Below are 14,061 nucleotides of genomic sequence, written 5' to 3' on the forward strand. Positions count from 1 at the left end.
CCCTACAAGGCGGATTTGCGGCGCCTCTCGGCCAGTATGTCCGATTTACTTGAAATTCAACACACATGTCCAATCATGCTAGATCTACAAAATAGCCAATCACACCCCTAAGCTCCGCCTACTTAGATTTTCAGCCATCTTGAATTTAGTGAAAATCACATTTTTGCGAACTCCTCCTACACGCTGGCTCCGATTGCTACCAAATTTGCTGTGGATCATTATTGGATGTAGATCACTCAGATTTATCAAAAGCTCTTTGTGTTGAAAATATATGGACTAATGAACTTCTTAAGGGCGTGGCTTAATATCAATACACATAACTTCTCAACCATTTGTCGAAAATTCACGAAACTTTCAGCATATGTGCACATCGCATCCTGTAACATACCCTGAGATTTTTTTTGCATTCAACCAATAGGGGGCATTTTCATTTTTATGTCATTTTTTGATCGATTTTGGCCTATTTGTAGTCGCTATACTTTAACGAACTCCTCCTAGGGACTTTGTCAGATCCACTTCAAATTTTGTCAATACAATCTCAAGACCATTGTCATTAAAAATTATCAAAAGCTTTACTTTTCACAGAACGGCTTAGCCGTAGCGGGCGGCTACTTTACGTGATTCCCCATGCAAAAAACTAATGTAACTCAACTGGACTTGTTCCAAATGGACCCAAACTTCACATGCTTGATAACACTCATGGCCTGAGGATGTCTACAAGCTAATTTTCACTAGAACTCACAGCGCCACCTGCTGGCAAAAGATACTCTGCATTTTCTGACAAACACCATCTGATTTACATGACTTTTACACAATGTGGTTTACATTTGACATAGAGCAACATAATGCATGTTTGCAAGTGTTCTGTAGCGCCAGGCAGCGGATACAGGAAGCATTAGACTATTTGCAAAGCATCATTTCCAGCAGGACCAAAAACGTCTCACTCGCCGACGCTCTGTCCGACGGTCGTGGAAGTTCCTGGCCGGAACCCGCCGGCACCCCGACACGGCGGAGGAGGTGAGGGCCCGTTCATCGCGTGTGGTTGAATGCAAAAAATATATCAGGGTATGTTACAGGATGCACATGTGCTGAAAATGTGGTGATTTTAGGACAAACGGTTGAGAAGTTGTGTATTGATATATAAGCTATGCCCAAAAGGTTTATTGGTCCATATCTTGTAAACGCGAAGAGATATCAAAAAGCTTTTGAAACATTTTGATGCTGTAGGTCCAATAATGATCCACAGCAAATTTGGTAGCAATCGGACCCAGCGTGTAGGAGGAGTTCGCAAAAATGTGTTTTTCACTAAATTCAAGATGGCGGAAAATCTAAGTAGGCGGAGCTTAGGGGTCAGAGGCTTTTTTTTAGATCTAGCGGATTTGGACATGTGTGTTGAATTTCAAGTCAATCGGACATACTGGCCGAGGGGCGTCGCCGGTCCGACTTGTAGGTGGCGCTAGAGAGCCATTTTTTTACACACAAATATGCAACCTATGACAGATGGTTTTCTACACCAGACTTGACAAGTGTGCAAAATTGGTGAGTTTTCATGCATGGCAAGTACCCCAAAATGCTCCCAACCCACAAAAATAAATATCATAATAATAATAAAACCCATACAATTTCAATAGGGCCTTCGCTGGCCCGACGTTGTCAGTTGCTCGGGCCCTAATAATACCCCATCGAATTTCAATAGGGTCTTCGCTGGCCCGACGTTGTCGGTTGCTCGAGCCCTAATAATACCCCGTACAATTTCAATAGGGCCTTCGCTGGCCCGACGTTGTCGGTTGCTCGGGCCCTAATAATACCCCGTACAATTTCAATAGGGCCTTCGCTGGCCCGACGTTGTTGGTTGCTCGGGCCCTAATAAATGAGAGCAAAGGATAACCTGACTGTACAAACACACTAAACTTGAACACATTGGGGTGAAAATGTGTTGCAACTTCAGCACCTCTAAAGCTAATGGTGTTGTTCTCCTACGCACAATTGACTATTTTGATAGAGTTTAAAACTAAACATTTAAGTCTTGGTTGTAAGCAATTCATATACATTCACATTTTAGTTGCACAAATCAGTTAAATTTGGCATACCATATTTGTAATTGTGAATTAAACTTAGGCTTCTGGAAAGGCATGCTACTGTATTTTATTGTTACAAGAGAGAAGCTATAAACTTTCAAAAAAGGTATGTTTTAACAAATACATTGTTTAAATCTTGCAATAAATATTGATTTGCCTTTTCTGTTGAGAAGATAAGACTTCTGTGAGTTTTGTGGCGCTGCTAGCCTATCAATATAATTTAAGCATTAGTCACTTATCTATACAAAATAAATTGTATTTTGTGTGACCACACTTTAGATGAGGTCACACAAAATGCTTAACTAATGACTAGTAAATGCTTTCTAACTACCTGAATTAACCATAAATTGCTGTATTAATAAATGTTTATAGAACATCGGTTGAGAAAATATTTTGAATCAGTTATTGCTAGCCTTTCAATGTAATTTATAAATGCTTTGTAAGGCATAAATAATACTCACTTTAGATGAGGTCACACAAAATACTTAACAACTAGTAACTACCTGAATTAGTCATGAATTGTAATATTAATACACGTTTATAAAACTTCTATTATCTTGCCCACTAACTATTATTGCATGTCTAAATCATTATTTGTATAAATGTACATCAAAATAATTTCTTAATTATTAACTTACACTTTATAAATTATCTCATGAACCATTAACAACTACTAAATAATTGGTTTGAAATTGATAAATAAATTCATTTAGAAATGGAGAATACATCTTTTTTAAGACCCACTCTCCCCAGCAAACAGTGGAAGCATCAGGTACTCATGAAAATGTGCTTTTCTGAGGGGCGTTATTCAAGTGAATCATGTAACATGATTTTTTCAACATATTTTCCACTTTCATGTACGTTTCATGGATAACGGGATATAACACACAGTATATGATTTTTTTTCAAGTAACTGCATCTAAATAGCATATTTTCCACTTTCATCAACTGTTCATGAACAACTGTAGTTTCCATCACTGTACTGCCTGTACCATTTCTTCCTTAAAGCTCCCAAAACACCTTTCAGTAGGCGATACACTCAAATCTGGATAATGTGAAAGAACACACAGTATGATTTTTCGGCAGGAGATATACTCAAATATGGACAGTCAAGATATTCAAGAACTGACTATATCAAGAAATATATATCGGTATCACAACATCATTTTAAAAGGGGTGTCACGATTCTCCAAATCCATGATTCGATTTGACTTTAGATTTTTACGTTTTTCTTTCAAGACGTGATTTGCAAACATCAATAGATCATTGTTGGAATGCTGTTAAGCATTCCAACTATTGTTATCTATTGTTATTAACTATTGTTATCCTGTTTCTCTATCCTGTTTCTCTTTTATCAAATCCTTCTACTTCCTCATACTTTCAGCTACAGACACCATTTCAACTTTCAAATGTTGAGTAAACCCTAATTGTATGTTATAATATTTTTGATATCTTTTATACTTTTTGAACTGTCCCATTTTAACCTTTATGATTTTTTCAGTCCTTTTCTGCCTTTATAATGGGTGTGTATTGCGCAGCTTAGAGTGCGTGATGTCACCGCTAGAGTGAAGAGCAGCTTCAGATTCTTGTGAAAAAAATATTTGTGTTTTGCCTTTGCCTCCACAATTTTCACTCTTCATATATATTTTTCAGATTTTACAGTAGCTAATCCTGTTCTTCTTGAGAGGAAAAACAACTTTCTGCTCCATAGAGCCCAATGTTAAATCTTTATGCAAAAACATCTTCCACAGAACACGGTACCCCATTTCTACATCGCCAGTTTAGCCAAATTTTTTACACTACAGACACAATTTTCACCGGATCTGTTGTTCAACTCATACTTCCTCTGATTTATTAATATCGGAGCAATAGGAACTACGGTTATGGGGTTTTTGAGGATTTGTTTGAGAGGTGTTTGCCTGTCTGTTCTCCATGAACAGGCTGCAGGCACACAGGTGTTCGTGATTAAGGTAATCAGCAATGTTGATAAACACACAGACTCCCAGACTCACAGACACACTTTCAGCATTCCAACGCATTTTCAGCAGGAAATGCATTTTCTAGTTAATTTTGTGCCTTGACAACAGTCATTTAAATGTTCTAATTCTTAAGCTATATGATATTAAGTGTGATATGACTCATTAAGTGTTATGGCTTTTCTTTTGCCTTATGTTTTGATGCTTTTAGTGGTTTTATGTGAAGCACTTTGAATTACCTTGTTGAAATGTGCTATACACATAAACTTGCCTTGCCTTGAAACAGGTCAGGAGACAAATAATTAGTTCTATAATTGGTTTTGAAATAACTTCAGTATTCAGCGTTTCCGTTCAAAGTTACATATTAAATGAATGATTCAAAAATATTTGAAAAACAATGTTCACCTGTGCAGACTTAAAGGTTTCGATCCAGTTAATGTTAACGGGGATGTAGAATTATTCTGAAAGAGTCGGTCCGGAAGTCGCCCCATCGCTACTGCTCAAAACACACGGAAGTGGTTTAAGCTTCTAAGTTCTATCTGTACAGCGCTGTCCAGTCGACAGTTTAAATATGTCTAAAGTGGAAATGTTGAGAGTGGTGGTGACTGAGCGTCTCACCACGGCTGCCGAGGAGATATTTGGACTTTTTGAAAGAACCTTAGCGGAGTACGAAGAGGAACTTTGTCGTTCGAAGCGAGAGAACGAGTGTCAACGCAAACTACTGGACGCTGTTTTGAAGCCTGAAGTTCGGTTACACAGAGTAGGTTAGTAGCATATAAACGTCATTTAGCTACACGTTATTTCACTCCTGCCACTCATTTTATGTTCAGAACGGGCCGAATGCCCTGTGGCGTAGCTGCTTTTATCTTTCTCAAGAGCCGCTCAAACAAACCCAGAGCTGGCTCTAATCGTGGCAATGGCAGCTAGTCGAGGCTATTCCTGTTGCAAGCTCAGCTGCTGTCCTTGAAGGTATGACTGTTGGTAGTTGTAATTGGTTTAGTAAAAAAATGCTGAATTGTAATAGTATGGCTACTCGTTTTTATTAAACTAAGCTAATATAGGCTTGTAAATATGGATAAGATGCATTGTACTGTTTAGAATGATGACAACCCATATAACCTATTGACTTGGATATACAGGTGCATCTCAATGAATTATAATGTCCATATACAGTATGCACTCAATACTTGGTCGGGGCTTCTTTTGCATGAATTGCTGAATCAATGCGGCGTGGCACGGAGGTGATGAGACTTTGGCACTGCTGAGGTGTTATGGAAGCCCAGGTTGCTTTGATAGTGGCCTTCAGCTCGTTTGCATTGTTGGGGCTGGTGTCTCTCATCTTCCTCTTGACAATACCCCATAGATTCTCTCTGGGGTTTAGGTCAGGCGAGTTTGCTGGCCAATCAAGCACAGTGATACCGTGGTCATTAAACCAGGTATTGGTACTTTTGTCAGTGTGGGCAGGTGCCAAGTCCTGCTGGAAAATGAAATCAGCATCTCCATAAAGCTTGTCAGCAGACGGAAGCATGAATCTGGTTTAATGCAAACGAACGTTTAAAATCAAACTCTGCCTCGGCTCTTACAGGTCTTACTAAGTCATACCTTCAAGGACCTTAATGTATTGTCACATATTGCCAAATTATGAAAAATAAAGGCTAAAGTGGCAGCTACCAAGGTAAGTGGAAACTGCCGCGAGAAGTTGTGGCTGAGCTTGCAACAGGAAGTGCAGCTGACCTTGCAACAGAAAGTGCCTCTACTAGCTGCCGCTGCCACGTTTTGAGCTTGCCCTTTCTCAACAAACAACTTCACACACTGCACTTCCTTGTGACCTTTCCTTGTGGTATGGAAAACACTAGGGACAGACTTTACCGTTGTTAATCCCCAACTAGTTTTCAAATGTATCATTGTGGTCTTTTAAACAGTGACCATAAGACAATACTGTCAAGATGGACTAAATATTTTCTAACACTGAGCCACCGGAAGAAAGAAAACAAGCAATGTTCTAGCCGATACTGAAGGCATGGACTTAATAATAGTCATGATGTTTGGCTTTACAGTGGCATAGTGGAGGAGGGAGTCTCCTTCTACGGGCTCTACTGGTTTGAATAAGAACAATTTCCTCAAAGAGACCAGGGCTCTCATTTATAACCGTTGCGGTCTGAAAGAGGCACCACTTGCCACGCAAACGTGATCTATAAAATGCCACAGTCCTGACACCTGACTGACGCCTGACTGACGCTTGCCACAAACTTGCCACATGCTTGGCTGGCTTCGCATAGGTCAGAGTTTCCATACAGGTGGAGAGACAGCGAGTGGCGTCTTAGTGGCGTGAATAACATATGACAATGATACCGGCCAATATCACAGTATGAATGTGAATATACATGGATACCTTTCAAATTATGGATATGATTGATTTTACACAAACATATTTCAAGACACTAATTTTCCTCCCACAGTATCGATACGCGTACTCTCATCGATACTGCTTATCATTTTGGTTCCTTATCGATACTCTAATCGGTTCTTTTTGATTGATTTGTTTTTTCCGCAGAGATTTAACTCTGTAACTTCTAAAGTACCGAGAGCAGAACCGTTATCACCGGACCTTATCGATACTGCATGTTTTTACTACTGTCTTATTGGTTCCCGTTTACAAACCAGGTATCGGGGGGGGGGGGGGGGGCTCATCTCTAACTGTATTATTTTCTTCTTTTGTCACTGACCACTGTTATGTTCAGAATTTCTCAAACAAAGGAAAAGAAGCCCCCCCCCCCCCCCTCCTTGCACTTCTTCGTCTGTCTGAAACAGGGCCGAATCAGCTGTTTCAAGTTAAAATCAAAAGGTATTTAATATCTAGCAAATGCAGTTACAAACCGAATCACACTATTAAAAACAAAATATCCCATGGAATAGAGACCTAATGTGTTCTACCCGACAGACCGGCAAAGTCCAGTTAGCTGCCCACCAGAAAACAGGAGCTCTGACGATTTCCGGGGATTGACAATCCTTTTGTCCTTCAAGAGTCTCTGAAATGTCTCGTATTACACATTCTTCAACACATCGATCAGCTCAGTGATGGGCTGAAACCTGATCTGCTCCTCCTGGCCTATGACCTGTTTGTTTGGTCAGACACCCCACTTCGAAGCCAGCGTTCATCCTCCCCCGCTCCTGGCACTCATTACCTTATATGGTCGTGACCTGAAATCCCCTCTCTCACAGACACTTGATACATTCAGCAAATCTTCTTCACAGTGTTAATACATTCAGTGACTATACTTTTGGTTTAAAATTTCTACAAGTAAATATATTGTGACATATAATATCCAGCACTAGGTGTGCTTTTAAACATACTAGGAATGCTTTTAAACATAGATTTCTCGCCTGTACTGCTCTCGTGATGTGGTGTGACGTAATCATAACGTTCAACTCTGTGTTCTAATCATCTAACATCATCTACAAAAATGTATCAATAATGCATATCGATGCACTATTGTTAAAAAACATATCGTGAAAGTAAGCTATATCGATATTTTTGCACAACCTTAATGCAGTGAAGAACTTTACTGGCCTCCCTGATCACACACTTTGTGAAACAGCTTCCTCCTTTATGTCAGCTACAATAACAAGCTTTTGGATGAGAGCACATGTAGGAAACCCCTCCAATAACAAATGTTCTACGCAGTGACAAATTGGTAATGTGGAAACAGGCCAGCCCTTTTCACCTATTATTTCATTTTATTTTTTTAATAATATCTGTATATAGAATGTCTCTTCCCTCCCCGACTGAAGCCGTCCAGAGTTCTGGCCTGATCATCTCCTGAACAACATAGATTAAGTTGACGTTTTAACTTCAATACCACTTGTGCTTTTTAATCCGACCCCATCATTGCACAAAAACAGACCCCAAAAGCCAATGTAGTGAGAACACTGAATCCATCCAAAGTCTACCTAAAACTGAGTGTCTGTTCTCTCTGTCAGCCCACCAACAGACACACACACATGCTGTAAGAAGTGTAAGTGGTATTTTAATTTGTTTAAAATGGTTTGTGTGTCACTGCCTGGATGTCACATTTCATAAGAGCCATATTTTTGCAATTCGACAATTATTGTGTACAAATCAATACATTTAAGAATACATCAAGAACCTGAATCTCAGGCCTAATAATAATATCTGATTCTCTTTCACTTGGTTTTGTATTTTGTTGTCAATAAGAAAGCAAGATAAAACAATGTAATTTCTCACATTATTTTACCAGCCTTTTCTCTCTGTCTCTCTTAAGGTTAGATAATGACTGGTCATCGTAAATTATAAATATACTGTAAATGCAAATTTCCAGTCTGAGATGACGTCTCCATACTGGATGTCAGGCTGGTGGTACTGTGATGCCCAGTAGTGTCCCCTCTTCTCACACACACTTCGCTTCTGTCATGCTGTACTTGGTGTGTTTAAACTGTGTTGAACGTATAATCAAATTTCCTAACTTGTCTGCATTCATTTGTTTTGTTATTTCAGTGTTATCTGCAGATGCTCAGCAGGACCCAGAGCCCCCACATATTAAAGAGGAACAGGAGCAATGCTGGAGCAGTCAGGAGGAAGAGCAGCTTCAAGGACCATTTCCTGTGAAGAGTGAAGATGACGAAGCTCAGTCCTCACAGCTTCATCAAATGCAAGAAGAGAACAGCGGGGCAGAGCCTCCAGCTAGCAGCTCAGCTCAATATAGGGATATGGAGAGTGCTAGAGAGGACCGTGGAGGATCAGAGCCAACCAGGAGCTTAGATCCAGATAGTTATTCACAACCAGCTAATGATGAGACTCTAGAGTCTTCTGAACAAGTGGACACTGTGAAATCAAAGCAGACCCAGACGGGTGTTTCTGTCAGTCAACCAGCTAGGGACGACGGGATTTCAGACTCTTGTGAGCCTGAGACTGAAGACCGTGATGGGGACTGGGAGGAGATAAAGAAACAGTCAGATTTAAAAACACTGACAAACAATGGCGTTGCTGAAGGTGATAAAGACCATAACACCAGCAAGAAGTCTCTGAGCTGCTCAGAGTGTGGTAAAACATTTAAACCCAACGGAAAAAGCATTCCGGGAATGGAACCATCAGCTTGCTCACTTTGTGTTCAAAGATCCACACAAAGTTCACGTTTAATCACAAATAAGAGAACTCATTCAGGGGAAAACATCTTCAGATGTTCAGTTTGTAAGAGACAATTTAGCTACAAAGGAGATGCTGTGAGACACATACGAATTCACACCGGAGAGAAACCCTTTAGCTGCTCAGTGTGCAGTAAACGATTCACGCAGAGCACAGGCTTGGGCTCCCACATGAGAACCCACACAGGAGAGAAACCATTCAGCTGCTCGCTCTGTCCTAAACGGTTTATCCGGAGTGGAGTTCTGGACCGACACATGAGAGTTCACACAGGAGAAAAGCCTTACAGCTGCTCAGAGTGTAACGCAAGTTTTAGTCTAAGTCAGTCACTGTTAAAACACATGAGGATCCATACAGGAGAGAAACCATTCAGCTGCTCATTTTGCAATAAAAATTTCACTCAGAAAGGACATCTGACACAACACATGACGCTCCACACAGGGGAGAAGTCATTCAGTTGCCGTGTCTGTGGTGGAAAATTCACTAGACATTCTCGTGTGAAAAATCACAAGTGTGTTTCTGAGAGCAGCAGCAGTAAATGAAACTCTTAATGAGAATTTTTGCACTTTGAATGTCTTACTATCTGCCCAATATGGATTAAGTCGTTATGGTAGGAACAGCATGAATGCATTTGAAATATGTACGCAATTGGGCTAATTCTTTTGTAAAAGATCTAATTTGAATTAGAACTAACGCATCATTTTTTTATTACGTTGCTGCAAACTAATGATCGACGAATTATTAACTGCAATATTCAACATATTTAAGATAATAGGAATCTTTATTATTTTATCCAATTGCAGATATAATAGATTAATTAAGAAATATGCCACTTCGCCTCTGATGCAGCTGCTCCAGTATGTGAGCGGTAGCCGATAATTCATGTTATTGGACGATATATTGTCCCAGAAATAATTGCAATAAACATTATTGTAATTTTTACTGATAAATTCCTAATATATTAGTATAACAATGCAAGTACACCTTTAAAAAGAGCAATTAACTTTTTATCACGAAAGCACTTCAGCAAGACACAAGGGATGGTGGTAAAGTAATGTATTTATTGTTCACTGAATAAAGAAGTAATTACCTTTGTGAAATGTGTCAGTCAGTATATCAGTAATGTGAACATTGATGCATGTGTGGGGTGTTGTCAGCGAAACCAAAGAAGACCAAACCAAAATATAATCGGTAGCCACTGGCAGAGATCACTCCAAGTATGCCAGAGAAAGACCAGGGCAGAGCAACACTGGAGAAGGGCTTTTATGCAGGCAGGCAGGCAGACAGACTGTCATTTGTACTGAGTGAGTGAGTGAGACAGGCAACAGACAGTCATTTGTACTGAGTAAGTGAAATATAACTGTCACATATGTGATGAGTGAGTGCGTGAGACAGGCAGACAGACAGTTATTTGTACTGAGTGAGTGCTTGAGACAGGCAGACAGTTATATGTACTGAGTGAGTAAGTCAAATACAACTGTCACATATGTGATGAGTGAGACAGGCAGACAGACAGTCATTTGGAGTGAGTGACTGAAATACAACTGTCACATATGTGATGAGTGAGACAGGCAGACAGACTGTCATTTGTACTGAGTGAGTGCGTGAGGCAGACAGTTAGGTGGAGTGAGTGAGTGAGACAGGCAGACGTACGGTCATTTGTACTGAGAGAGTGAGACAGGCAGACAGTTATATGTACTGAGTGAGTGAGTGAAATATAACTGTCACATATGTGATGAGTGAGACAGGCAGACAGTTAGAGGAGTGAGGTAGTGAGTGAGACACGCAGACAGTTAGATGGAGTAAGTGAGTGAGACAGGCAGACAGACAATTTTATATACTGAGTGAGTGAGACAGAGAGATAGACACAGACAGGCAGACAGTTAGGTGGAGTGAGTGAGTGAGACAGGCAGACAGACGGACATTTGTACTGAGTGAGTGAGACAGGCAGACAGTTATGTACTGAGTGAGTGAGTGAAATATAACTGTCACATATGTGATGTGTGAGTGCGTGAGACCGGCAGACAGACAGTTATATGTACTGCGTGAGTGAGTGAAATACAACTGTCACATATGTGATGAGTGAGACAGGCAGAAAGACAGTCATTTGTACTGAGTGAGTGAGTGAAATACAACTGTCACATATGTGATGAGTGAGACAGGCAGACAGACGGTCATTTGTACTGATCGAGTGAGTGAGACAGGCAGAGAGACAATTAGATGGAGTGAGTGAGACAGGCAGACAGTTATATGTACTGTGAGTGAGTGAAATATAACTGTCACATATGTGATGAGTGAGACAGGCAGACAGTCATTTGTACTGAGTGAGCAAAATATAACTGTCACATATGTGATGTGTGAGACAGGCAGACATTTAGAGGAGTGAGTTAGTGAGTGAGACACGCAGACAGTTAGATGGAGTAAGTGAGTGAGACAGGCAGACAGACAATTTTATGTACTGAGTGAGTGAGACAGAGAGATAGACACAGAGACAGGCAGACAGTTAGGTGGAGTGAGTGAGTGAGACAGGCAGACAGACGGACATTTGTACTGAGTGAGTGGGACAGGCAGACAGTTATGTACTGAGTGAGTGAGTGAAATATAACTGTCACATATGTGATGTGTGTGTGTGAGACAGGCAGACAGACAGTTATATGTACTGCGTGAGTGAGTGAAATACAACTGTCACATATGTGATGAGTGAGACAGGCAGAAAGACAGTCATTTGTACTGAGTGAGTGAGTGAAATACAACTGTCACATATGTGATGAGTGAGACAGGCAGACAGACAGTTTTATGTACTGAGTGAATGAGACAGAGAGATAGACACAGAGACAGGCAGACAGTTAGGTGGAGTGAGTGAGAGAGTCAAATATAAATGTCGCATATGTGATGAGTGAGACAGGCAGAAAGACAGTCATTTGTACTGAGTAATTGAGTGAATTATAACTGTCACATATGTGATGAGTGAGAGAGGCAGACAGACTGTCATTTGTACTGAGTGAGTGAGTGAGACAGGCAGACAGACAGTCATTTGTACTGAGTGAGTGAAATATAACTGTCACATATGTGATGAGTGAGTGCATGAGACAGGCAGACAGACAGTTATATTTACTGAGTGAGTGAGTCAAATACAACTCACATATGTGATGAGTGAGACAGGCAGACAGACAGTCATTTGTACTGAGTGAGTGAAATACAACTGTCACATATGTGATGAGTGAGACAGGCAGAAAGACAGTCATTTGTACTGAGTAATTGAGTGAATTATAACTCTCACATATGTGATGAGTGAGACAGGCAGACAGACATATTTGTGTCTGATCGAGTGAGTGAGACAGGCAGAGAGACAATTAGATGGAGTGATTGAGTGAGACAGGCAGACAGTTATGTACTGAGTGAGTGAATGAAATACAACTGTCACATATGTGATGAGTGAGACAGGCAGACAGACAGTCATTTGTACTGAGTGAGTGAAATATAACTGTCACATATGTGATGAGTGAATGCGTGAGACAGGCAGACAGACAGTTATTTGTACTGAGTGAGTACGTGAGACAGGCAGGCAGACAGACAGTTATATGTACTGAGTGAGTGACTGAAATACAACTTACGCATATGTGATGAGTGAGACAGGCAGACAGACTGTCATTTGTACTGAGTGAGTGCGTGACACAGGCAGACAGTTAGGTGGAGTGATTGAGTGAGACACGCAGACAGTTATAAGTACTGAGTGAGTGAGTGAAATATAACTGTCAAATATGTGATGAGTGAGACAGGCAGACAGACAGTCATTTGTACTGACTGAGCAAAATATAACTCACATATGTGATGTCTGAGACAGACAGACAGTTAGAGTGAGGTAGTGAGTGAGACATGCAGACAGTTAGATGGAGTAAGTGAGTGAGACAGGCAGACAGACAATTTTATGTACTGAGTGAGTGAGACAGAGAGATAGACACAGAGACAGGCAGACAGTTAGGTGGAGTGAGTGAGTGAGACAGGCAGACAGTTATATGTACTGAGTAAGTGAGTCAAATATAACTGTCGCATATGTGATGAGTGAGACAGGCCGAAAGACAGGCATTTGTACTGAGTAATTGAGTGAATTATAACTGTCACATATGTGATGAGTGAGACAGGCAGACAGAAGGTCATTTGTACTGATCGAGTGAGTGAGACAGGCAGAGAGACAATTAGATGGAGTGAGTGAGTGAGACAGGCAGACAGTTATGTACTGAGTGAGTGAAAAATAACTGTCACATATGTGATGTGTGAGTGCGTGAGACAGGCAGACAGACAGTTATATGTACTGAGTGAGTGAGTGAAATACAACTGTCACATATGTGATGAGTGAGACAGGCAGACAGACAGTCATTTGTACTGAGTGAGTGAGTGAAATACAACTGTCACATATGTGATGAGTGAGACAGGCAGACAGACAGTCATTTGTACTGATCGAGTGAGTGAGACAGGCAGAGAGACAATTAGATGGAGTGAGTGAGTGAGACAGGCAGACAGTTATATGTACTGTGAGTGAGTGAAATATAACTGTCACATATGTGATGAGTGAGACAGGCAGACAGACAGTCATTTGTACTGAGTGAGTGAAATATAACTGTCACATATGTGATGAGTGAGTACGTGAGACAGGCAGACAGACAGTCATTTGTACTGAGTGAGTGAGTGAAATACAACTGTCACATATGTGATGAGTGAGACAGGCAGACAGACAGTCATTTGTACTGAGTGAGTGAGTGAGACAGGCAAACAGACAGTTATATATACTGAGTTAGTGCGTGAGACAGGCAGACAGTTAGGTGGAGTGATTGAGTGAGACAGGCAG

At 40.7% G+C, this 14,061-nt stretch overlaps 1 protein-coding gene across 1 annotated transcript; it reads left to right on the top strand.

Annotated features, from left to right (window-relative positions):
* Positions 1 to 4,587: 4,587 nt before the first annotated feature.
* Positions 4,588 to 10,299, top strand: LOC306699264 (uncharacterized protein). The gene is made up of 2 exons (XM_079163825.1): positions 4,588 to 4,818; positions 8,571 to 10,299. Exons 1-2 carry the CDS (start codon positions 4,626 to 4,628, stop codon positions 9,755 to 9,757), a joined length of 1,380 nt encoding a protein of 459 aa, XP_079019951.1. The 5' UTR covers positions 4,588 to 4,625; the 3' UTR covers positions 9,758 to 10,299.
* Positions 10,300 to 14,061: the final 3,762 nt, after the last annotated feature.

Source organism: Pholis gunnellus, assembly GCF_910591455.1.
Source record: "Pholis gunnellus genome assembly, chromosome: 7".
Classification (NCBI taxonomy): Eukaryota; Metazoa; Chordata; class Actinopteri; order Perciformes; family Pholidae; genus Pholis; species Pholis gunnellus.